The sequence below is a fragment of the Silurus meridionalis genome, chromosome 10 (assembly GCF_014805685.1).
Source record: "Silurus meridionalis isolate SWU-2019-XX chromosome 10, ASM1480568v1, whole genome shotgun sequence".
Taxonomy (NCBI): Eukaryota; Metazoa; Chordata; class Actinopteri; order Siluriformes; family Siluridae; genus Silurus; species Silurus meridionalis.
In genome coordinates this window covers 2294948-2320309 of record NC_060893.1, presented here as the reverse complement: position 1 = coordinate 2320309, position 25362 = coordinate 2294948, and the positions used below count along the sequence as shown (strand labels likewise).

At 37.9% G+C, this 25362-nt stretch overlaps 2 protein-coding genes across 4 annotated transcripts in view; both read right to left on the bottom strand.

Annotated features, from left to right (window-relative positions):
* The window catches only part of plxnc1 (plexin C1), a 32787-nt gene extending 14344 nt beyond the window's left edge, over positions 1-18443 (bottom strand). Inside the window, exons 1-22 of one of the 3 annotated variants that reach the window (XR_006927149.1) lie at positions 17341-18443; positions 17097-17225; positions 16318-16452; positions 15999-16099; positions 14389-14503; positions 14121-14283; positions 13864-13969; positions 13278-13371; positions 10173-10208; positions 8605-8735; positions 8345-8521; positions 7750-7852; positions 5773-5952; positions 4978-5139; positions 4773-4872; positions 4579-4680; positions 3345-3448; positions 3148-3189; positions 2740-2864; positions 2216-2414; positions 1966-2118; positions 69-237 (exon numbers count right to left, since the gene is read on the bottom strand). Coding sequence is in view for 2 of the 3 variants with exons in the window: in XM_046859271.1 (XP_046715227.1) it covers positions 69-237; positions 1966-2118; positions 2216-2414; positions 2740-2864; positions 3148-3189; positions 3345-3448; positions 4579-4680; positions 4773-4872; positions 4978-5139; positions 5773-5952; positions 7750-7852; positions 8345-8521; positions 8605-8735; positions 10173-10208; positions 13278-13371; positions 13864-13969; positions 14121-14283; positions 14389-14503; positions 15999-16099; positions 16318-16452; positions 17097-17225; positions 17341-18246 (3532 nt within the window). In the remaining variant the exon portion in view is untranslated. The remainder of the gene's footprint in view (positions 1-68; positions 238-1965; positions 2119-2215; positions 2415-2739; positions 2865-3147; positions 3190-3344; positions 3449-4578; positions 4681-4772; positions 4873-4977; positions 5140-5772; positions 5953-7749; positions 7853-8344; positions 8522-8604; positions 8736-10172; positions 10209-13277; positions 13372-13863; positions 13970-14120; positions 14284-14388; positions 14504-15998; positions 16100-16317; positions 16453-17096; positions 17226-17340) is intronic. The other 2 variants (XM_046859271.1, XM_046859272.1) reach the window with 2 other exon arrangements.
* Positions 18444-22476: 4033 nt separating this feature from the next.
* On the bottom strand, positions 22477-25360 carry cradd (CASP2 and RIPK1 domain containing adaptor with death domain). The gene is made up of 2 exons (XM_046859483.1): positions 24714-25360; positions 22477-23035 (listed from the first exon to the last, which is right to left on the bottom strand). The coding sequence occupies exons 1-2, from the start codon at positions 25039-25041 to the stop codon at positions 22731-22733; spliced, it is 633 nt and encodes a 210-aa protein (XP_046715439.1). The 5' UTR covers positions 25042-25360; the 3' UTR covers positions 22477-22730.
* Positions 25361-25362: the final 2 nt, after the last annotated feature.

The window sequence follows — 25362 nt, the reverse complement described above, 5'->3', positions numbered from 1 at the left end:
ACATGGCACTGTGTATGTGATTTTTTTGTCACAGAATGTAGAGAATAATTAGAGATATAAATACTGACCAATGCCAATGTCTCTGAGCTGTTGAGTATATCGGAAGCCAAACTTGCGCTGGAAGGTCTGAAGGATTTTGTCTTTCACCTGATCGATTGTATCACATGTCAGCACACTGACTTCCAGTGGTTCACTCACTTCTCCCTCTGTTCCCACAGCAAACAGCACCTTCAGCTTCTGTAAGAGAAGAATCAATGAAGAATTAACAGTATTATAACTTTTCTGGTTTCTTGTAATCTTGCATCTGATAACACAGTATTGGATTCACACAGACATTTAAAGTCTACATATTTCTGGGATACAATAAAGGACTAAAGAGATCATTTTTACCCACAGGATTCAGTAGATCCATGAGATTGTGTTCTAATGGTCTATTTAAATGCAGCCCAGGCATATAAGAATGATGCATCACAATTTAGCTCTTAATCAGGGGTTGTAAATGGACTGACTGGTAACTTAGTGTTTAAGATGTTGGACTTCTGGTCTGAAGGTTATAAGTTCAATCCCAGCACCATCCAGCTAAAAATACGCACATCCATCACTCAAGTAGAAGTACAGACTCTCATATTTTAAAAGACTGAAGTTGAAGTACTGACTACACTTTTTCACTAAAGAAGTTTGGGCTCTGATATGTAATTTAGTATAAAGTACCCACTACTAATACCTGTTTTAGTGTCACACTGGTAACTGGACTTCACATCTTATTAATATATTAATATCAAATCATTTCTAATGTTGTTATGTAATGAAAGTATTCAGGCTGAAGATCCACCATATAAAACACAAGCAGAGAAAAGATGATGATGATCAGGAATGTGTCTGTTCTCATCACTGACTCCCTCTGTCTCATCCACATTAACCCCAAACTTCTTACTGCCTTCTGCCTGTTTATTGTGAGCTTCAGAAACTAGTCTACGTCTGTGTTGTGTGAGGGACAGGAAAAACACTAGTGGTAGATTGAAAAAGACTCACAATTAGAAGAAACTATTTTGCACTAAATAAATTATTAATTGATTACAAATAAATAAATCCACCTCTGAATTACATGATACCAGTTACAAACTCCCCCAAACTGTTTGCTTTTTATCTGTTTTGTAAAATTTTATTTCTGTAATTTTTTACTAGTTTCTGTAAAACGCACCAGAATCCCACACCATCCAACTTAGTTGAGAAAAGCATCTGCGAGAAAGAAGTTCTAATTTTGAAAGTAAGAACGAATAAATACACAGCAGGACATTTGTCACATTCACAGCAGTGTACAAAGAGGATGTTGCAAAATCCCACACATTCAAAACTGACTCTGAAAAACTTAAAAACTTATTTAGGGCCAGAATAATTATAAAAAAGAAACATCTGTATCACATAGCATCCAGCAGTAAGACAACAAACTGATGCATTATCTCTATTCCAGGCTTTAGCAGTGGAAAGCTTTTGGAAAACTTACAATGGTGTCAAACTACCTCATTACTGTGATATTTTCCAGGAAAGCAATGTATTGCATAAATCTTTTTGGATTCTTCAGTATGAGCTCAGTTACTGACAAAGACAAAAAAAAGGAAACATCTCAGCATAGTTCCCTGATCACAGCTATGTGTGCTAAATCTTTAAAAATGGCAAGACCAGTCATGTCAATCCACTACAGGCTAAGACTGGGGTTTTTTTTATTCTTCTATTCCTCTGTTACTGTTATACACATTTTGGAACTTTGCATATCAGAACTCTCTGTAGAAGGTTTATGAAACAATAAACTTGGAGACTATAAAGACATATAAACATTGACACCAGAAAACATTCAATTACGAATATTCAACAAAGATTCCCAGCCAGCGCAAACTGAGAGATAAAAAATAACAGCTCTATAACAAGTGTACAACAAAAACAGCATGAAATAGGAAGAGAACAAACCAGCGGACTGAAGTTGAAGCCCTGTGCTTGCCACAGAAGCCAGTCTTCATTCAGTGTGTACAGAGCTTTCTCAGTCACTGCATCCACAGGCCCTTTAGCAATCTGCTGGTTTAAAGCTGATGCCATGAGAAAGAGTGGCTGTCCAACCGACTCCTGTGCAGATATCAGAAAAGAGCAGTTTGAGTTATTACTTCTAATCATATATACATTTTAAGCAGGTGACCCCATGTGACAGACAGTATGGACTGACCCTAAGAAAGCCATAGAGGCAAATGGACATCCAATTGGTAAGGAGTTTTTCTACAATAGACTCTGTTCGGCGCAGCAGGAGTTTCAGCTGAGCATTGCTGGGCTGATCTATTAGATTCTGGAGTAACTCCTCCATCAGCTGGGTGAGGTACGGCAGGTCACTATGCAGGGCTACAGTCAAGAGTGACGCTACTGTACACCTAAGAGCCAGTGTGAGAAAACCAGAATCACAAAACATAACAAATCACACAACCAGTGAAGAGGACAAAAGATCTATAACTGTAAAGTTCATTTAGAATTGTATGATATTATATGTCCTGCCAGTAAGACAAACCATTCTGCCATTAAAACATAGTTAGTTTTACATTAAATCTTGTTATTAATTATTAAAGGTTGCACTGTTAAAGCAAATCTTTTGTGAATAAACAACAAATCAAAGGTCATGCAAGAAAAAGGAGAAAAAAGTTCTCACTACAGTAGTTTCCTGTTTGTGTGGGTGTTTGTGACCTAAACTGACAAACTCACTTGTCTTTTATGCTGAAGCTCTTTTGTGACTCCAGAGCATGAACAAAGCATACAAGAAATGTCTGGTCTTGAATCAGTGAAGAGAAAGCTTGGAATCTCTCATCCATCTCTGACTTCACTGCATCCTGATCAGAACACATCAGAACCAACATTTATCCATTCATTCAGACTATTAAAGCAATTTTGGACAAAAGGCACAATCAAAGGCATAGCAGTCACAAATGTGCACAAATAAACCTGTTTCATTTTTTATTTTTTAAATTAAATGACCCCATTACATACGCAATGACTCATACAGCAAATTGTCAGTGGGTGATGGTAGAGGTCTTCACAGCAGCAGGAAATAGCCAACAAACATTAGAGAACATTACCCCAAATTTAAACTGCATGAACGCAGAATTCTCTCACCTGTCCTATTTCTTTGATCATCTGGTTTGCTAAAGGCCCTCCCTAAAAAAAGAGCAAAATATATCAATTATAACACACACACACATACACACACACACACACACACACACACACACACACACACACACACACACACAGAAGCACAAAGATTACCTAAAGAGACCCATTAGATAATCAGAAAATGAAAATGCACAAACCTCAGGGAAGAATATTCTCAGAGCGAAATGTTTATAATCTAGGTACGGAATGGCAGCAACATTTTCAATCAGATCCGAACTCTCTGTCTGCAAATCCACAAATCCTGTATAAAACATTAAAAAGAAATCACTTTAAAATCAGACATTCAAGAAAATTTTGCAACTTAATCTTCGATTCTGCAAAGAGCAACGTTCTCAACGTTAAACACAGGAAGTTTGTCAGTTGAATCAGCGTTCTAAACAAATGTGCTCCTTATAAACAAAAGTAACCATAGTAACATCCAGTTCCAGTTCCACAAAGAGGGAAACAGCTATCGTACACATTTCCCAATGAACTTACTGACCTCATATGGTTAATATGGCGATTCTGATAAACTGACATGAATGATTCTGATGAATTTGACAAACTGGTGAGGATACCATTACAATAAAAATATATAGCTTCATAAACCACACACATGCATGCACACACAGTAACACTACTTGTTAAAATAAAGTTCATCATTTCTAGCAGAAGCATCGGTATTAACCTCAATCCAGAGCGACGTACAAAAGTGCTTTTCCCTCTGTCAGCCATTGTGGAATGAAAAAACATATGAACCATATGAAAAATCTATATGAATGTATTCAAGCTTGTGCAGTTTGCTACAGATGCGGGTTGCGAGCTCTGACTAGCTCGCTCTCTGACCATGCAATCAAAGGATGTAAAAATGCAGATGTTATTGGATGCCTTCTAGAGGGCCTTGGAGTCAGCAAGTCGAAATCTGATTGGTTAAAGCAACAGCTTCAAGCAAAATGGATTGTAAGCTGCAGGGAGCCCACAGTGTTCACTGTGATGGTCTTAAGGCAGAAAGCTCCCTCTGACCCCAGCAATACATGATATGACATCTTAAATCTGATTGGATAAAAACTCCAATCTAAACTTACACTCAGACATGCAAGTGAGAGCAACACTATGAAAAGAAGAGAATAGACTATTGGGAATAATTGAATACATATTCATGGACAAAAATATATCAGAAATTAAGTAATTCTGATAGAGTTTAGGTCAGCAGAGAAGTCCTTGCTGTTACCAGGATAATCCATGGCTATCTGAAAGGTTTTACAACATTTTAATGCATTTGAATGTATGGCATAACGTATTATCCAGATGGATTTAAGATCATTGGACCTGGTGTTTTCTTGCTGATTCTCAGACCACTGAAAAATACAAATTGCTCCAAGTGGGATTTACCTTGTCGGATCTCATTTCGGATTTCATTCTCCAGCAGTTCCAGATGTTCATTCATTTGTGCATTCATTTGTTGTTGGCTCTTACGGTGGATAAATACTCCAGCTAGTAGAAAAATAGGCAAATGCATCAATACTAAGCATAAGCTGCACCAGTAACCTTAGACAAACAGAAATTGTGAACTGGTTGATACTTACCAACAGCACCAAGAAGAATCAGAATGATTAATGTGACTATTATATATGTAGTAGCATTACTTTCTACATTCAGCTCAATTTTAAAATTGCCATATTGAATCTAAAACAAAAAAAAAAAAAATGTGCATCACTCATCATCAGTGGTTTCATAGCGTTCAAACTAATCAAATATATTTTATTATAGTGGTTAATAATAAAGTCATACCACAAGTGAGTCCACCTGAATTTGACCATTTTTATCTCCTAAAATCTTACAGATCACAGCAGTAGACTTAATGTTCTCTATAATACATTTCAACTTCTTTTGTTCCTGTACGCCCCAAACCTCTAGGTCGGCTTTACTCAAATCCAAATCGTCTTCCTTTTTCTAAAAAAAAGAACAATGGAGGGAATAAAGAGAGATGAAGTGATAGCCTCTTTATTACATTAAACATGACATTTTTAATTTAGTCTTCTACATGAAAAAACAAAACAAATGCCACAGTAAATGCCCTGCCCAAACCACTGCAGTAACCCAGCAGGCATGTGCTGATATTCACCAGGCATAAGTATATTATTTACATATATATAATATGTATAATAGTATATGTAGATATATGTATACAGTTATAGTGTTTCTCAGGTTAGATCAATGGCAAAAGATTATTTGTAAACTGTGTATTTAATGGATTATTGAAATATGCCTGATTACTCTAAAGTCTTTGGGATTGTGTACGGGACACAAACGAGTGCGGTGTGGGATTTGATGGGTGAATACGGGTGCAGGCGATAAAAAACCTTTTTTCTGGATAAGGATAAATAAGGATGTCTAACAACAGTTGTGGTGGTTAGTTTTTGTATAGTTATATTTACACACATTTGGGAGCACAGGTACGTTATAAAATATTATTCTAAATGAATGTAATTTTTATACATTTCTTGATAAATGAGGCTCAGTGTTTTCATTACAGCTAAAACAACATGTGTGTGTTTCAGATCACATTCTGAAATCATGTCCTACCTGTATGGTGATTAGCAAGTCATTGACTACTTTTGAAGTAGAGAAGCTGGTGAATTCTGGGTCTGGAGAGTAAGAGAGCTTTTCATGACATTCCATAAATGAGTTCCCAGCTACAAGAAAGACACTGAATGGCCCAGCATGTTTTAATTCATTCTGGTTGTAAGTGTGAAACCAAAAGCTCTAAGAGAATAAAAAGACAAAAAATCATAAATAGAAACTGTATGATTCACACCATCTTCCTTAATTAAAAACATTTTTGTTGAGAACCTTTACTTCCCTACAGAAACACATTCTTCTTCTCTTTCTACCAAGTCTGATAGTTCACACCTGCGCTCCGACCCTCCGCTCTGACCCTCTGCTCCGACCCTCCCCTGCGCTCCGACCCTGCGCTCTGACCCTCTGCTCCGACCCTCCGCTCTGACCCTGTGCTCCGACCCTCCCCTGCGCTCCGAACCTGCGCTCCGACCCTCCGCTCTGACCCTCTGCTCCGACCCTCCCCTGCGCTCCGACCCTGCGCTCCGACCCTCCGCTCCGACCCTCCCTGCGCTCCGAACCTGCGCTCCGACCTCCGCCTGACCTCTGCTCCGACCCTCCCTGCGCCCGACCCTCCGCCTGACCTCTGCTCCGACCCTGCTTTCTGACCCTCTGCTCCGACCCTCCCTGCGCCCGACCCTGTGCTCTGACCCTCTGCTCCGACCCTCCCTGCGCTCCGACCCTCCGCTCTGACCCATTGCTCCGACCCTCCCCTGCGCTCCGAACCTGCGCTCCGACCCTCTGCTCTGACCCTCTGCTCCGACCCTCCGCTCCGACCCTCTGCTCTGACCCTCCCCTGCGCTCTGACCCTCTGCTCCGACCCTGCGCTCTGACCCTGCGCTCTGACCCTCTGCTCTGACCCTCCCCTGCGCTCCGAACCTGCGCTCCGACCACAGCTTCTGAACATCGCTGGGATATGGAATTTCACTGTGCTATAAAGCACATGTGACAAGCATAATACACCTTTCTTTCCTTTCTTTTTTCCTTAAATATTATGTCATTATTTAACTTCCTTTCTTCCAGAAATTTATTGATTTTAATTTTAATTAAATAAAATTAATTAAAAATGTATTTAATATTATTATTATATGATAAATATATAGTAACACCTCACAGACCCTTTATACTAATTAAAACATTACAATTCTATACGTATATAATTTAAAATTACAAACAGATATATATGGTCCATGTTTGAAGTCTACTAAGATAAGGTCACACCAAACCTAGCCATTTCAGCATTTGCAGTTTTCTGTTTTTCTTATCATGCTTGTCACTTTGGATATGTAACTGTTGCTTTTATTAAACTGTAAATATAGATGCATGTACAGGGGAAAGAGAAGTTGTTTCACATTGAGCTGCTGAATGTAATGCAGAGCACATTTGCACCTGGATACTAAATTAATATTTCTAACAGAAATTGTGTTTTCTGACATACTTTCTGTTGGAGACATGTCTGAAAACATTTATGGAAGGATTGTCGAAGTCAGTGCTTTGTCAACAAGTTTCTAAACAGGAGGTAGATCTTATTATACTCAGATTATAACTGCTATTTACATTCTCTCACACTTCTTTGTAGCTTGTCTTAAACCTAAAGAGACAGAAGCAGCTTTTTATTTCTAAAAACCAGAGTACAAACTCTGTTCTGAAAGAAAAGTTGTGCAGACCATCAATAATAATCAATATAACAATTAAATCTTTAAAAGCCTGTACCATTCCAGAATAATTTATAGTCAAATCTGTTATAAGGCTCAAGATCTCAAAATACATAGTTTGCATATTTGTTTGTTGATCCAAAAACAGGTATTCTTTTTGAAACCGGGGCTCCTCAGCACTCCTACATCTTATTTCCTTGTGTGTCTCGTGTTTAAATTAAAGATACTTGTGCATACTACCATCCAGTTTGTCAGATGCATGTACAATGGTTTGTTATGTATTTCATACCTTGTTTTCTGAACTGAGGATGAGCTCTTTGGAAAGAGAATGAATCCTAACTGCATCCACAAACTCTAAGTTGCTCCCCAACAAATGTATCTTCCTGTTGCCCCTGAATGGCAGATAAACAATAATTTATTATATCACAAGTACAGCAGGTATTTAAAAATACCAAAGCTACATTAAAACAGAATACTGCAAGGTCTATATTGGCCAAAGTGCATTAAGTGAGAAACCCTGTTCACAGTTTCATTTGCTAAGTTGTTATATATATTTAGCTTAAGCTGCTAAAGTTAAAAGGAAGTGAAAGCAGCCAGGAAGTGACTAACACTTTCTTCAGCTTCATGCATGCCACACAAAAATCCTTCTTAAATCAGTTTCAGTTTGTTACAACCATGTAAAGCTAGCTGACTCATGGAGTCTATTTCTTTTTAACATTCAGTTCTCCTGGTTTTCATATCAGTGAATGGAGTATTTTGTGTGTATTCTGTGAAGCCAGCCAAAAATATAATTAGAATTGTGAAATAAAACAGATTTTTTTAATATATGACACGTTTGAATGAGATTCAATTTATTATCTTGTTTTATTTTATCTGTATTTTACCTGGACCATGAGACGTTGGGCTGCAATTTACTACAGATAGGCTGGGAACTATATGTGACTGTGGCGTTACTATGACAACGTTCATCTGCTGTCACCACACACACCCTCACAGTTTCTTTGTTTCCACTGGGAATATGGAACTTCAGTGTGTCATTAAAGCGCTCCAACACTGGGGTCCTGTGGAGAACAGACACACAGAACAAATCAAATCTGTCTGTAAACACCTGAACACAAGCACAAAGACGTTCAGCGTCACTCACTCTTTAAAATTGCAGTTAATAACGCCTTGGAAGCGAATTTTCTCAACCAGTTGCAGATTTTTCCCCTTGATCACTGCATTGTTTTTGCCATGGAAGGAGACTTCATTTGGCCACAAAGACAGAATCTCTGGCTAATAGGAAAAAGACATAAAGTTTATAAACAAAGACTGTAATACGGACACATGAATGGATTAACTGTCAACATATTGTACATTTGTTGTGCAGTTGACTTTAGAATTACAATAGTGTGTAGATACTGTGTACACAAAGGTTTACACACTTACAAGTTACAGATTCAAATTCAATTTTTCTGTACATTTCCTGTGCTAAATCACTTAGATCATTTAGTTTATTTTCATAAGCAGTCATCTTTTAAATGACAGATAATATTTACATTTATTAAAGTTCTGATTTGCTCAAAAGTTCAAACAGAACAGAAATAGAATTTGTTGTATTTCAATCACATGATTTTTAATCTAACTTTTTTGTTGATGCCTTCTACAAGTTTCTCACAATACGCTGTTAGATTTTTGTCCATTCCGTCTGACACACCTGCTGAAACTCAGTCAGATTTGGGTATTTAATATTTTAAAGAACCTTTTCAGGCCATAGCTTTTCTCTGGGATTGAGGTCAGGGCTTTGTGGTGGACACTCCAATTTTTTCACTCTGAACAACTTGTAACAAAAATGGAGGTTTGCTTAGGATTATTATAATAAGAATGTTGAGAGAAGAAAGAGAGAAGAGAAGAAAATGTTGGAATTATAAACATCCATCCCTTTTCTACATATATAGCGCTGATCATTGTGTCCTTTCAGCTCAATGTGTTTCATCTGAGCTCATAAAGAGAAACTAGATTTGTGGAGATTCACAATATTTCTTGACTGAGATGTTTAAACTCTTCTCTAGTATCAAGAACGCATTGGTTCTAAAAGTAGGCATAGGTTTTACAGGTATAGGCTCTAACATTTAACTCATTAGTGTAAAAATCAGAAGATTTAAAAAGTAATGAAATAATTTTCTGGAATCTTGCAGACTGTTTATAAAGACAGTCAACTTACTGTATGTGACACTGGGATTCTGAGAGAGTGAAGCACATCCGTGTCGAAACAATTGTTTTAAAATGACATTTGAATGAAATACTCAAATTTAAATTAAAGGGACTTGCCAAAGGAAATATATGATAATGAAGAATAGCCAAGGTTTATATAAACTACACTACATACTGTTTGAGTAATTATTGACAATCATCAGCAGCATTAGCAGTATATTGCTTGTGTGAAAATATTTTCACATGAGAATATAAAGATGCTGGTCAATTAGAAAATAAAAATAAAAATATTTATAGCCTATTAAATACTAAATGCTAAAGAATCAAGATATTATGTTCCTTTTTAAGGAGAAATGTTTTGTGAAAGTAGACTAACTATTCATTTAGAAAATAAATAAAACCTTAAAAAGGCCTAATGAACAGAAACACAATTCCTCTTTAACATCTCTGAACTTCCTCCTTGACAACAGAAATCTGATTTCCACTAATGCTGTGTGATCGCTTCCTGAAATCACTCACCATGTAATCCTTTTCAGAGGAAGACCCGCATATGTCCTGCACAGAAGATGGAGATGCATTTTAATGTGTAATGTTTTTCAACATTATAATTATTAGACATAAAATTAAACTCAAATGTAAAATTATTTTAGTCAAAAAAACTTTTGTCATGATTAAAAAAGAAACATTATTTCAGATGGAAAAACATATTCTCCAAATGTTACATATAAAAAAATTCATAAAAAGATGATATTGTATGTACATGAAAAAATATTGAAAAAAAGTTTTTCCTTGCCACAGTTGCTCATCAGGGACAAACGTACTTACAAAAAACATTTTTACTTTTAATCACCACATTATCTGTGTAAAGCTGCTTTGAGACAATGTTCATTGTTAAAAGCGCTATACAAATAAAAATAAACTGAATTGAATTAATGTAATATTTGGAAAGCAGATTTCCATCGTATCAGGTTCAAGTTCAAACCGTCTATGATGTCCTGCAAACCTCCACCTCTGGGGTAAAAGCAAGACACCTTCCTGTCCCTTTTGTTTGGGGAGGGGATCGGTAAGGAAACATCCTTAGCAGCTGCCCAAAGCTCTTGGAGATGGGCCCTGTCATTGGTGCCATGACCAAGTGCTTAAGGCAGTTGCTGAGAGCTTAGCCATAGCCATTAAAGCCAACAAAGTCCACCACAAGCCAAAGACCATCCAGTTTTTAAGAGCCAGAGAAGGCCCACCCACAATCCAGAGTAAAGTCTTTGCGTTTGCAGAGATGGTGCCAGGATGCCAGGTCCTGCAGTTTCCTCCAATCTCTCAAGAATTACCGGCAAGTGAACTGGCTTTATTAAGTTTCCTCAAGGTGTGATTATGTGTGAATCTATGTTTGCTTGATGCTTTGAGATAGATTGCCATTTCATTCAGGGTGTGACATGTATAGACTCTTGGTGCTATCTACAGATTTCATATATTCTGTTGCATCAAACCCACAGACAGTAAATCGTGAAGCTGAAAGTAAATTGATAGGTAGAATATTAGTGTGCACAATTCACCTCTAAATGAGTGAACAGAAACCACTGTCCATAAGTGTAGACAATTTCATGTATTAGACATTTGCAGCTGTTAAATTGGAACCAAATATTTTCAGATAAGGACCTTAAAAATGCCAAATCTTAAAAATGTTCGACAAAATAACATTTTAACAGGAAAGTATGACATAATAAAATACATTTAAGGAAACATGAAAAACAGGAACAGAGATACCGCAGCTAAATATCACAGTACACCAGTGTCAGGTGGTCAGGGCCAGCAAATCCTTCTCTTCTGGTCTAAACACTATCAGAAACACTGACCTACATTTACAACCTAAATTCTCATATTTGTTTCATGAAATTTCATTAATTTATTCCCAATAGTTTATTCTCTTCATGTTGTAGCGTTTCTCTCGGCTGCACTGCTTTCATTACGTGTATGTGGATGTTAGATTTTTTTGTCCAATCAGATTTCAGCCTCTATGTGCTGCCATGTCAATCTAATCTGCCCAGGACCTTCAGAGTCAGTACTGCTGGCCTTTTTACTTTAGTCTCTATTAGCAATGAGTCTGTTTCTTTAACCAATCAGATTTCAGATTCTCCTCACAGGGCAGATCGCTGGCTCAGAATAGCGTCAGCATTTTTCCGTCCTCTGATTGGCTGGTCAGAGGGGAAACTGTTACAGCCAAGTTCGCCTGTCAAAACATGTGTAGCTCTGCACACATTAATACATCTGAGTTAGACTTTTTTATGCCTTTAGAGGAAGAGAAATTGATTTGGTCTCGGACATACTTAAAAATTAATTTTCAAGTAAAGCTAGACATGGTGAGAAGGTAGGTCAACGCTGAAGCTAGCTAGCATGTCTCAGCCCGGGAAAGGGTTTGTGTGAATATGAGCGGTACCACTGGATTACAGCCTCTGGGGGGCGCTGCACATTATAAGTCTGCATCATTGGTGAGTAGGTTGGGTTTTATTTACATTTTTAAAGTGTCATGTTATTAGACAGATATTGATTCTGAACTGCCCAGACGATGAAGGTGCACAGTTGTGGTTGTAGTAGAGGTTTGGAGTTTGGAGGTTTCTTGCTTTTTAGTAAAATGGTATTCACCCTCCATATGTGAAATCTCTCTCTCTCTGTAATGCCACGCGTTGTTATATTGTGCTTTTGTATTGTATTGATGGTTTCTACAATCGTGATGTGATAGTGGTGGTATTAAGAGGTGGATTAAGTCGGGTACGTCCCCACTGAAGGCCCAGGTACCAAATGCACAGCCCACCACTGCAGTACACAGAATACGAATAGACACAAACACAGGTAGAGGTGATACAAAACACAAGTATAATTAATAAGTAGCAGTGAGAGTGAGGGTGAAGCTGAACCTCAACCAGAAGCACACAACAACCAGGTTAGTTTTTGGACTGTTATGGAAAAAAGATTAAAAAACAACTGCATTTATAAAAATAACAAGACTTAAATAAGGTTTGTTATATGTTGGGCTTCTGTTAGTTAAATAGTTTTAGTAATAATCATTAAAGTGTTTTGATTGTAAATTGCAGATGTTGTTAAATTTGGTGCAGAGGAAGCAAATGTAACTAAAATGTAATAAATGTGATGAAGTCTGGTCTTAAAACCCAGGATCAGAAAAGGCAGATTGCTCAGTTGGACTACATCAGAATTCAGAAACCCTCATGATAAAATCAAACATACAAAATACTCAGTGTATATAATAAATGTATATTTAAAAAAAAAAAGGCAAAAACAACCAGCATATATATTTATATTAAGTTTGTAATCTTGCGTACCAGTGTAGATTTATTTATTACTAGAGACTCAAAGCACTTTTGTACGTCGCTCTGGATAAGGGCGTCTGCTAAATGCCACAAATGTAAATGTAAATGTAAACCAGCACAGATTCACAGAAACTATCAAAGAAAACAGGGGTATAAGAACTTCACAGATTGGATTAAAATAGTCTATAATAAAAACATTGTTAAATGTGTTCAAAATAAAGCTCAACTGATATAATATAGAAAATAGTGACTTGTGCCATGTCTCATTTGGATGCTGTATGTAGTTGAATACATTCCAAAGACTCACCTTTATTGTTGCATATGGTTGAGATAATTGAGCCCAATTACACCTCCTGCTACGCTTGTTCCAGTAACACCCAGCTGAGACACAGGTTGCACACCTGAATATTAAATTACAGTACACTCAAATCAGACATGTGGCTCAGATGATTAACACATAGACCAATAGTGTAAACTAAATATCTAAAATTCAAACCTAAAAGCCACTCAGACAACCCAACAGAGCAACTGGTTTTGCTGGCAAGTCATAAGAAAATCCTTATTTAATTATATTAGTAAATCAGTTTGCTATTTTTATGCAGATATTATTAAATCTAACATTTTTTTTGTTTTTGTTTTTTATACACGGCCAAATAGCTTAGTACCCTTAGCTGTGTTTGGGTGTATATTTAGGTCATGGAAAGCACTGTCTGAGGTGATATAAATACCTGCCACAAACACTTCTACATTCTTTATGACTGCTCTTTCTGTGTAAAGCTGCTTTCAATGTAAATGGTTAAAAGTTCTATCCAAATAAAAATGAATTGAAGTGAATTGCCTGTAAAAGTTCTAACAGATTGATAGTTACAGAGATTTTAACCAAGAAATCTTACTGAGCATCTGATTGCATGTTCTCTGTGATGGTTGGACAGTTTCTCAGTGTCACTCTCTCTGTGAAGGTCTGATTACTGATACCAAATGTCACTGTAATGTTGGGTCCTGAAGACATGGAACAAAGTTACACACTGTTGTGTATGACATAAGCAATCCTTTTACACACACAAGCATAAAAATATTTATTTTTTCACTACTAAACTCTGCAAAATGTATTGTGACCCACACAATTCTGAAAAACTATAAAAATACTGACTACCTGAAGACAGATGATTTTCAGGAAATTCACACGAGCATTTGTTAAACACAGGTGCAGTTGTGTTGGATATTTTACACAAATCCACATTTCCGGTCTTGAATGTACATGTCAAGGAGAAATTTCCTGTGGCATTCAGGTGAAGGTGTAGAGTCAGATTGATCTGAGATGGACAACAATCAATTTAATTTTAAAAGATGTATTACTGTTTATTAGAAGACAAAAACACAAATATATATGTTTTTATATTTCATTCAATAATATTTACCTTCCCGGTTACCCCAGAAGACACCTCTGGGGTAAAAAGGGGATTTTTTAGAAAAAAAACTTTTGGAGAAATGGAGAGCCACTGTGAAGTCGGGCATTTCTCCTGCACACTGCATCTAGAGTGAACAAAAAGAAGGTAAATACAAACCGAATGCAAGTAAGCAAATAGTTTGAGAGGTTTGGGCATGATCTGAAGGAAAATTAAATAAAATATTCTCTCACATCAAACATTAAATAAGAACAATCTTGCTTTTATAACAACTATATTAATTGATTAAAGAAAGAACCAGTCTTACCCAGAACAAGCATAAATAGAGAAGTATAGGGTCATTTCTGCTCAGGTACCTCACTCACATATCTACAATTCTCACCCAAACATAGTGTAGCTACTCAGTATCGATCTCACTCCAGTGACCAATAACAGATATAAACGACTAAACATAGAAGAAGCTTCTCTCACTGCATGGCCACATGGTTACCACAGCTTCAGTGTGCAGTTCTCTGCTGGTGTGTGTTTTCTGGTGTCTGTAGTGATAATTAAAAATGAGCATAAACTGAAACATGAACTGACTTATGGGTGAACATCAGTGTCCTGTGTATATAATCAATGTTTTTGCTGTTTCACTTGTTTTCTAATTTGTTATTAATAACAGAGTGAAATCTTGTGCAGCAAACAATAATACATGAAGGTGTTTGATTTTCTCTGTAAAAAATCGGATGATCTTGAAACTGTTGACTAATTTATTAAAATTCATTAATTCATTAAATTAGCAATATTAACTAATGTATTAAAATAATTTAATCTACATTATCAGCAAAAACCAGTCTGCTGCACTGACTCAGGACCATCACCATCACTGCACCCTGCAACATCGTTTATCTGTAATGAATGAACATTCAATGCAACCCAGATGAGGATGGTTTCCCTCTTGAGTCTGGTTCCTCTCAAAGTCTCTTTTTTATGCCGTCTCAGAAAGTTTTTTAACGCTACAGTCGTCACCGGCTCAATCATCAGAGACAAACTTATAAAGAACATATTCATTTTTTATCACCAAATTGTCTGTGTAAAGCTGCTTTGTGACAATGTTTATTGTAAAAGCGCAATACAAATAAATATGAATTTAATTTAATTTAAAATTTGACACAAATACTGTAACATCTGCAGAAAACCACGAGTTTCACTCAGATTAGCGCTTTGCTGCTTACCCAAAGTCGACAATTGTGATTAGTTGCTTTGCTCTTCCTGACTGTTTAAACCAGTCTGACCATTACCTCTGATCTCTTATATCAAGTTTTTCACCCACAGAGCTGTCACTTACTCAATGTTTTTTTTTCTGAAACAGTTACTGTTTCAGCCAACTGACATCAACCAAGTGACCTAAATCTCTTATCTGAAGCTCTTGACTGGTACCTGCATGGTTTTATGTATTGTGCTGCTGCCTCATGATTGGTTGATTATATAACTGCAGAGAAACGCTACAAAGCTAACTAATGACTGAAAGCTACCAGAAAATATTGTTTGCTATTAGAGCGTATGCACTGAACACAAAACTAAACAATGAACAAACACAGAATTTGTGAGTAATGTTTAAGAGTAGATGAGAATGTTACTTGTTTGTGGTCTCACACCAGCCACAGAAAGGGTCCATGCTGCCAATGCAGTCTCTCAAATTGTTATACATACTACAGTTAGTCACTGCAATACGGTTAATCTGCAAAACACACACACACACACACACACACACACACACACACACACACACACACACACACACACACACGGAATTATTTGCTCTCATTGGTTTCATTTCTTTATTAGATTTTAATCATTTGCTCTAAAGACTGTATTGAACTGGCTGGTTGTGGCACTGACTCTTACATCAGCTTCATTCTTAAAATCCATTTCAGACTAAATCAGCACAAACCTCACCTGATTTCCCAAAGCCATGTAGATGTAATTATGATCCACTGGGTCAAAGTACATTCTACGAAACACCATCCTGTCATCATCAGAACTGTATAAGACTTTTGCACATCCAGATTTGTACTCTGTGTCCAGCACCAACTGTTATTTTAAACAAAACAAGGCATTGTGTGGAGTTTTAACACTTGGAGCTTGAATATGTATAAAACATGGAGAGGCAAAGGGTTTACATTTCATATAGGCAAACATACTACAGTGATATATACATTTATATATATGTATATAACTTCCTGTTTTTTTTGTTTGTTTTTTGCCATATTTATCACATTTAATTTATCACAGATCATCAAGCGAATTTTAATATTACTCCCAATTTACCAAAGTACATTATAAATACAGTTTTCTAATTATTTTTTTTTACATAGAGCCAGGTGGGTTAACAGCTTTTTTCCTTAATAAATGAAATCATGAATTAAAAACCTCATTTTGTATTTACTTTGGATATCTTTGCGTCATATAAAAATATATTTGATGATCTGAAGTGGGATAAAAATTAACAAAAATTCAACAAGAGGCAAATATTTTTAGCTCAGTATAAACAAACTATATATTAGTATTAATTATTATAAAAAACATAAAGCAAAAGTGTGCTGTTTTCACTGCATTTACATATTACTACATATTTTACCTATAACATAAGAAGTGTGTAATGATCTTGTTTTGTTGAATCATATCCTGTGCTGGAATGTTTTCTGGTTTAATGTGAGTGCATGGTTTAATGGTACCTTTATGATTTGGCTATTTGCAGTTCCGATGTACAACACAGTCCAAGACCTTTTCTGTTCTGCTGCTACAGATGTCATTGAATTGTGTTTAAACACCACAGCAAGTGGCTCGACTTCAACCCGTGGACCCTACAGGAACAGAACAATCAGTTATCAGTAGTAAAACATGACATTGCTTTTAGAATTGTGTTAATTTATAAAAAAGTATAAATATGTTGAGTTTTTAAACAAAAGTGTTTCAAACCTCTTTGTCACATGTTGGAATACAGTTAAAACCATGACCACCACCTTTTTCTGTAATCTCAGAAATGTTGTAAACAACCAAAGCAGTGTTTTCAGGATGATGTGGAAGTTCTGCACTGAATATTCCAACCCATATAAAAGAAGACTCGATAATGGTGGAGGACACAAGTCTGTGTCGTTTTTGGTCTCCACAGCAGTGTAAATATGAAACCAGAAGAGATTGAATTATGTCTGCTTTGTTCTTTTGATTGTCAAGCTTCAAAAAAACCACTTCTTTAGATGAAACATTGTTGGCCACGATATAGGACTGAGACTTTGAAGATACTTGGAAACCATCTACCCACTTAACACCTTTATCAACTTTAATCGTGGCATCAGTTGCAATTTTAATGTCTTGTTTAGAAAAAATATCTTCTTTATTTTTTTGGATCGTGTACCGCAATGTCACCCCAGCATCTACTGTACATTCCGTCTCATGATCCACATCTTCTCTTCCAACCAGAAGGTATGTACCGTCTTTATCGAAATTGATAAGAAACGCCACAGATGATTCGTTGACATGCGGTCCTACAGGCAGGTAGTTCTCCATGTAGATAGTTCTGGTTATGTCGCTGATGTTCAGGATCTCGCAGTAGCCACAGTCTGCAGTGCCGCAGATGATCAGTGTTCCGTTCGAGCTGAAAGGCAGCAGGAGCGTCAACGCGTTCTGATGCGTTGTGTTTGATATGACTTTAGTCTTCTCCAGTGAGAGGTTGCGGCTCAGCTGGTGGAGCTGAGAGTCAGTAGCAATAAACAGGGCATCGTTTTCCACAACAAAGTGTCTGATCACTCCGTTAAAGTTGTAGTGATCAAGCGACCAAACGGCTCCATTTACGAGGATGAAAATCCCGAGTAAAACAGCCCTCATGGTGTCTGAGCACAGAGGGGACTGAGTCCTGGAGCCTTCAGCCCCCTGCGTTCAGTCAGGAGCTGGGAGATGATCAAACCTGAAGCCTGGGTCTGCTCATTAAAGCCGATGAACGTGTGCGCTTCCGTGTCATGCGTGTGTGTGTGTGTGTGTGTGTGCGTGCGTGCGGGTGTGCGTATGTGTGTGTGTGTGTGTGTGTGTGTGTGTATGTTGTGTGTGTGTGTGTGTGTGTGTGTGTGTGTGTGTGCGTGCGTGCGGGTGTGCGTATGTGTGTGTGTGTGTGTGTGTATGTGTGTGTGTGTGTGTGTGTGTGTGTGTGTGTGTGTGTGTGTGTGTGTGTGCAACACTTCCGTCACCAGCTGAAATCAGCTCCGCTGTTAAAACGCGTCTTTAACATCTTGGTTTCATTTCAGCGTTTATTAATGTCATCATGGGCATGTTGTTCTGGTTCGGAACGAGTCCAGAAATGTCAACACCTTCAGCAGCATCAGGTACCAAAACTTTTAGATTATAGTGGTGATAATCAGACCCCAGGGAGATGAACTCAGACCTGTTGGAATATCATGTGGATGAGTCCTGAATGTGGATTAACATTCATTTAAAATTTGGGATGATGGAAATCAGTTCTCCTGAAGACGAGCTGTGAATCCTGTATTCATTTATAAACCACCACAAGCCCTTACAAATCCTTTTATTTAAGTTTAATAAGCTCATTGCTTAAACTTGGAGGATCTAAATGTTTACATGGATTCACCACACTACACTACACTACACTGATAAGATGTTTTTTCTTCATCAAAATGAACATCTCTGTTCATCTCCCTGTTCATCACTGCAAATTGTACTGCCTCTGTATGAGTGTCTCAAACCTCAGATTCAGTAATGTTCCTGACTGAAACAGTGCATCTTATCATGGTACCTTTTTTTAATTATCTGTATTATCTTTTTTTAACTAAACTGTAATTCTGACTTAGTTCTACACCATCTTCAGCTCTGAAGCCCAATACCCAACACACAGCTCTCAATTTCCCTCTACACCACATCAATTTTACAGATTTTAATTGATGTCTCATTGTAGTTACAAAACCACAACACAACATCCCAAGAACACAAATATTTTAAAACAATTTATAAACAAACAATTTCACTGTCCAATTTTCTCACAATCATCACATTAGTGTGTTTCTGCAGCAGGTAAAAGACTCCAGATGGAGTTGGGCTAAAAAACAGACCCTCAGAAACAAATAAGTCTTATTTACTATTTAGCAGCATTTATATTCCTCTGTGGTGAGTTGGTTAAAGTAAAGAATGAAACTGAGAGAAACATTTTGGTATTTTAGAAATGTGTTAAATCTCCACTGATCCAATCAGTTATTTATTCTGCATCTTTTATCCTACTTGCAAATTAATAATATTCCAATATTGTAGGTATTTGATTAAGAATTTTCTTTTCAGAAATGTGATAACAGTTTTAAAAGTGAACAAATTCTGAGGGAAAACGATTATAATAAAAAAAATTAAAAAGCAATTTTAAACTATATGGAAATTGTTTCCAGTTACTGGAATAAAGTGCAACATTTCAGGATATTTAGGATTTTTTTAATAACTTAAATGTATTAGATTTCATTTTTTGGGGTGAAATTTAGTCCAATGTTTTTTATTCGTTTTTTTAATTTGAATTTCTTTTGAACTTTAAATATAGAAAATGCATATTCTACAATAACTATAGCTACATTGGGCCACATGCTATCACAGTAATTCCATTTGATAAAATATAAATTCACAAAATTATAAATGGCTACTTGCTCGGTATAAATGCAGTTTGAAGCTCTTAATTCTTAAGTTGTTTCCTAAACCCCTTGCAGAAGCGTACCTGCATTTATTTTCTATATTTATATATGAAGTTCACTTTGTAATCTGGTGTTCGTTTGTATTATGCTGCCCTCTAGAGGCGATTTATAAAGTAAATGTATTTCACATATACATAAGCATTCAGACCCTTTGCAAGAACACTTGAAAATGAGCTAAGGTGCCTCCCATTGCTCTTGATCGTTGCTTAAATGTTTTCACACCTTAATTGGAAAGGTGTAAAAGGTGAAAAAGGTTATTGACTGGAAATTATTTAGAAAGTCACTAACCAATCTTTAGAAGGTCACACAGCTGACAATTCATATAAAGCAAAGACCAAGATATGAGGTCAAAGGAACTGCCTGCAGAGCTCAGAGACAGGATTGTTGCAAGGCTGGAGGAAACCAGGCAAGGCTCATTACCTGCCCATAACAATGTAGCATGGTGGTGGCAGCAATGGAGTCAGGGCAACTGGTCAGGATTGAGGGAAAGCTTCATGGAGCAAAGTACAGAGATTTCCTTAATAAAAACCTGTTCCACAGTGCTCAATCTGAGAAAAGATCTACTTTTCTACATCACAACATCTCTAAGTACACAGCCAATACAACACAGGAGTGGCTTTGGGACAACTTCATGTCCTACATTGGCCCAGCCAGAGCCCTGATTTGAACCCTATTGAACATCTTTGGATAGACCTGAAAGTGGCCGTCCGCCGATGCTCCCCATCCAACCTGCACACGATTAGAGGATTTGCCATGAAGAATGGCAAAAAATCTCTCAATACAGGTGTAAAAAACTTGCACATCATCAATAGGCAGTGATGATTTCATGAACGTTTTTAATAACAAATTGTAAAACATCAGGCAAAAAATCTATTATATAAAACCTAACTATAAAATTATAAACCCAGTAGACGTCACTAAAATTATAACAGATAATCAATTACAAAGTTTTACTCCTATTTAAAGGATTAATTAATTTAATTTATTTCCACATCAAAATCAACTTTAGTTCTAGATCCTTTACTGACAAGTTTTTTCAAACAGATAACTCCAGAGGGAATTGAACCTGTTCTAAAAATCATTAACTCTTCCATTAGCACTGGTTATGTACCTAAATCCTTTAAATTGGCAGTTATCAACCCCCTAATTAAGAAACCTGACCTTGACCCTGTCAGCTGTCCAACTATAGGTCAATATCAAATCTCCCCTTTATCTCCAAGATTCTAGAAAAGGTTGTAGCACAGCAGTTCTGCTCACACCTACTGAAGAATAACATTTGTTAAATGTATCAGTCAGGATTTCGGCCTCATCATAGCACAGAGACGGCGCTGGTTAAGGTGGTAAATGACCTGTTATTGGCCTCTGATCAGGGTTTTGTTTCTTTACTTCTGTTACTTGAACTTAGTGCACTTTTTGACACCATTGATCACACTATACTGCTTGCTAGACTAGAAAACGTTGTTGGAATAAAGGGAACAGCTCTCTCTTGGCTCAGGTGTTATCTGAATCATCACTATCAGTTTGTTGATGTAAATGGTGAGTTCTCCACACTCTCTGAGGTAACGTTTGTTGTTCTGCAAGGATCTGTCTTAGGCCCACTGCTTTTCTCTTTATATATGCTGCTTCTGGGTAAAATTATACATAAACATGGTATTGGCTTCAATCGCTATGCTGATGATACAGAGGTGTATATTTAAGAAAAAACAGGTGAGAGATCAGCTTGCAATATAGTATCTAAATGAACTTCTGTACCAGTATGATCCTCCACACCTACTTAGATCAAAAGGTGCAGGCTATTTGTTGGTATGTCAAATAATGAAGACTACAGCAGGGGGCAGATCTTTCTCTTATAAACCCCACAGTTATGGAACAGCCTTCCAATCAGTGTTCAGGACTCAGACAGAGTGAAATTGTGGAGCAACACAGGAGCTTTGAGGATGGATTTAAATACTTTATTAGAAACAATGTAATTCAATCAATCAATTAATTTAGCACAATTGCTTTAAAGTTGAACTAAATGCCCAATAACGCAGCCCCAGAGCATGATGCTGCCACCACTGTGCTTCACTGCTAGGATGTTGTTTTAGAGTGTTAGATTTGCAAACTGGATATTATTTTGCAGCCTTTTCCTATATTGTGCATGTCTATACCTATGAACTCAATGTTCCTTAGTATTCTCTTTTGTCTACATTTTCCTTCACAGTTTAATGGCACATTGTGGACTTTATCTTTTTCATTGTATTGTGTCAGTACAATATATTTCATCTGTATTCTTGGGAGCTTTCACAGGACAAGGTCTGGAAGCTTTTTATTTTGGTTTTTATTTTCTTTTAAAGATTTGTTGCCAAAAATGACTATAAAAACCCACACACACACAGAGTTAGTCGAAATAAAATGACTGCATTTATTATAATGAATACATTTTATAAAATCTTAAAGTTCAGGATACAGCACACATCAGCAAACCCTCACTGCATAATGACAAAGTAGCAAGAAAAGTGAAGTAAGAATCTCTGGTTTTCAACAACAGTGCTCTGTATGAAACATTTAGTTTAGTGTGTGTGTGTGTGTGTGTGTGTGTGTGTGTGTGTGTGTGTGTGTGTGCGCATGTGTGGTAGTTTGGTCCACATTCTCCTAAGAGGCGCAGGCAAAGACTTGGTTAAAAAAAGAAGGATGAATGTCCAAAATCTGTAGGCTCTGAAGTAGACTCTGCACGGTGGCTTTCCGACCCCGAGTCTGCTTCCACATCACCAGGGCTGCCAGCACCTGACTGTGACTGCTGTGTAGATGATCTGCACGGCAGCGGGAGATCTCTGCTGATGTCAAGCCCAAGTCCAGCAGCACCATCTCCCACTCCAAACCAAGCTGAGCTGCCAGTTTATTAAGCTGCTGATCAGAGGGAACTGTCTGGAGGATGTGTTTGGGAACGTCAAACTGAGCTGAACAGAGAGAGGGGATTATTTCAGCTACGTTCGTAAATGGCATCTATCTAGTTTATACCTTTATATCTTTTGGAAGTGAAAATGACTGAAAAATCTCTTTGAAAACATAGAAACAAACACACACACACACACACACACACACACACACACACACACACACACACACAAGCTTCATCTTCTTCTTCTTCTTTCAGCTTCTCCCATTAGGGGGCGCCACAGCGGACCATCCGTCTCCATACCCCCTGTCCTCTACACCTTCCTCTTTCACCCCAACTAACCACATCCATAAACCTCCTCCTTGGTCTTCCTCTTGTCCTCCTTCCTGGTGGCTCCATCCTCAGCATTCTCCTACCGATATACCCAATGTCCCTCCTCTGCACATGTCCAAACCATCTCAATCTCACCTCCCTCACCTTGTTTCCAAAACGTCCTACATGCACTGTCCCTCATGGAAATGTAAACTCATTTCTAATCCTGTCCATTGTCATCACTCCCAATGAACATCTTAACATCTTCAGCTCTGCTCCCTCCAGCTCCACCTCCTGTCTTTTACTCAATGCCACTGTCTCTAATACATACAACATCTCAGGTCTCACCACAGTCCTATAAACTTTCCCTTTCACTCTCACAGATACTCTTCTATCACAAATCACTCCTGCTATTACTCTTCTCCACCCACTTCACCCTGCCTGAACTCTTTTCTTCACTTCTCTAACACACTCTACATTACTTTGCACTGTTGACCCCAGGTACCTGAACTCCTCCACCTTCTCCACTTCTTCTCCCTGCAACCGCACCCCTCCACTGCCCTTCCTCTCATTCACACACATGTACTCTGTCTTACTCCTACTGACTTTCATTCCCCTTCTCTCCAGCGCATACCTCCACCTCTCCAGGCTCTTCTTCCCCTGCTCCCTACTCTCACCACAAATCACAATATCATCCACAAACATCATAGTCCACGGAGACTCCTGTCTGACCTCGTCTGTCAACCTGTCCATCACCACTGCAAACAGGAAAGGGCTCAGAGCCGATCCCTGATGCAGTCCAACCTCCACCTTGAACCAGTCTGTTGTTCCTACTGCACACTTCACTGCTGTCACACTGTCCTCATACATGTCCTGCACCACCCTCACATACTTCTTTGACATGACATCTGAGGTGACTTCCTCATACAATACCAAATCTCCTTTCTCCACCCTGGCATACGCTCTTCATCCTCTTAATCGCTGCTCTCACTTCCTCCTTACTAATCCTATCCACTTCCTGCTTCACATCTCCACACCAACCAACCTTCTCTCTCTCATTTTCTTCATTCATCAGTTGCTCAAAATATTCCTCCATCTTCTCAACACACTTTTCTCACTTGTCAACACATTTCCATCTCCATCCTTTATTGCTCTAACTTGCAGCACATCCTTCCCAGCTCAGTCCCTCTGCCTGGTCAAATAGAGTAAATGATAAAAAGGTGATGATGTTAAATAAATCTTGATGAATGTGTTTTACTGAAGAGTCTGTTCTCTCACTGTTCACTGTTCAGTTCATCACCTCCACTTCGAACTGCACAGACTTGTCAGGAAGACTGAGAACTGATTTATGACATTAGTGTCAGTAGGATGTTTCCTGACAGGGTTCAGTCCTAAAGCTGCTGCTGGCTGGTTGGTGTGAAACTCACCGGTAGTGTCGGACAGCGCTGCTCCTCTTCCTCCATCATCCTCGTCATCAGCCTGAGCTGAAAGCAGCAGTTTCTGTTGAATCCAGGGAAAGTCCTGCTCGAGGGATTGGACAAACGCGTTGAAAGCATTGGGGCCGCGGGTTGGAAGGAAACGCAGCAGCAACAGCGTCTTATTTCTGTTGGATTTCTGAGACTGAATCTCTTCCACCTGATTCTCAGTTAAAATGTTCTCCTGGTATAAGTAGTGAACTATCGTATCATCCACTACGAGCTGATCGCATAGGAGCAGCCTGTGAGCCTGGAGAAGAGCTCTGTGCTTCCGCTCCATCGCTTTAAATAATAATACACACAGTTAATGGACTTCATTAATAAATGATTTCATTCAGATTAAATCTCTTCAGTGAGGAAGCAGCTCGAGGACGCGTTTCGTTTCAGATGAAGCAAAATAACTATCACATTACGAACAAAACAAACATGTGTTTATGACTAAGATATGATAGAATAAAGTAAAACTGAACTCTAAGTTTCCCTTTTAATTGTTATTTATGTTACACAGGTAGTCGGATTCAGTTCCCCTTCACTGCGCATGTGCGAAGATATTTTGCAACAGAGCTGCACGAGCTTCTCCAAACCGCGTCACCTCCCAATC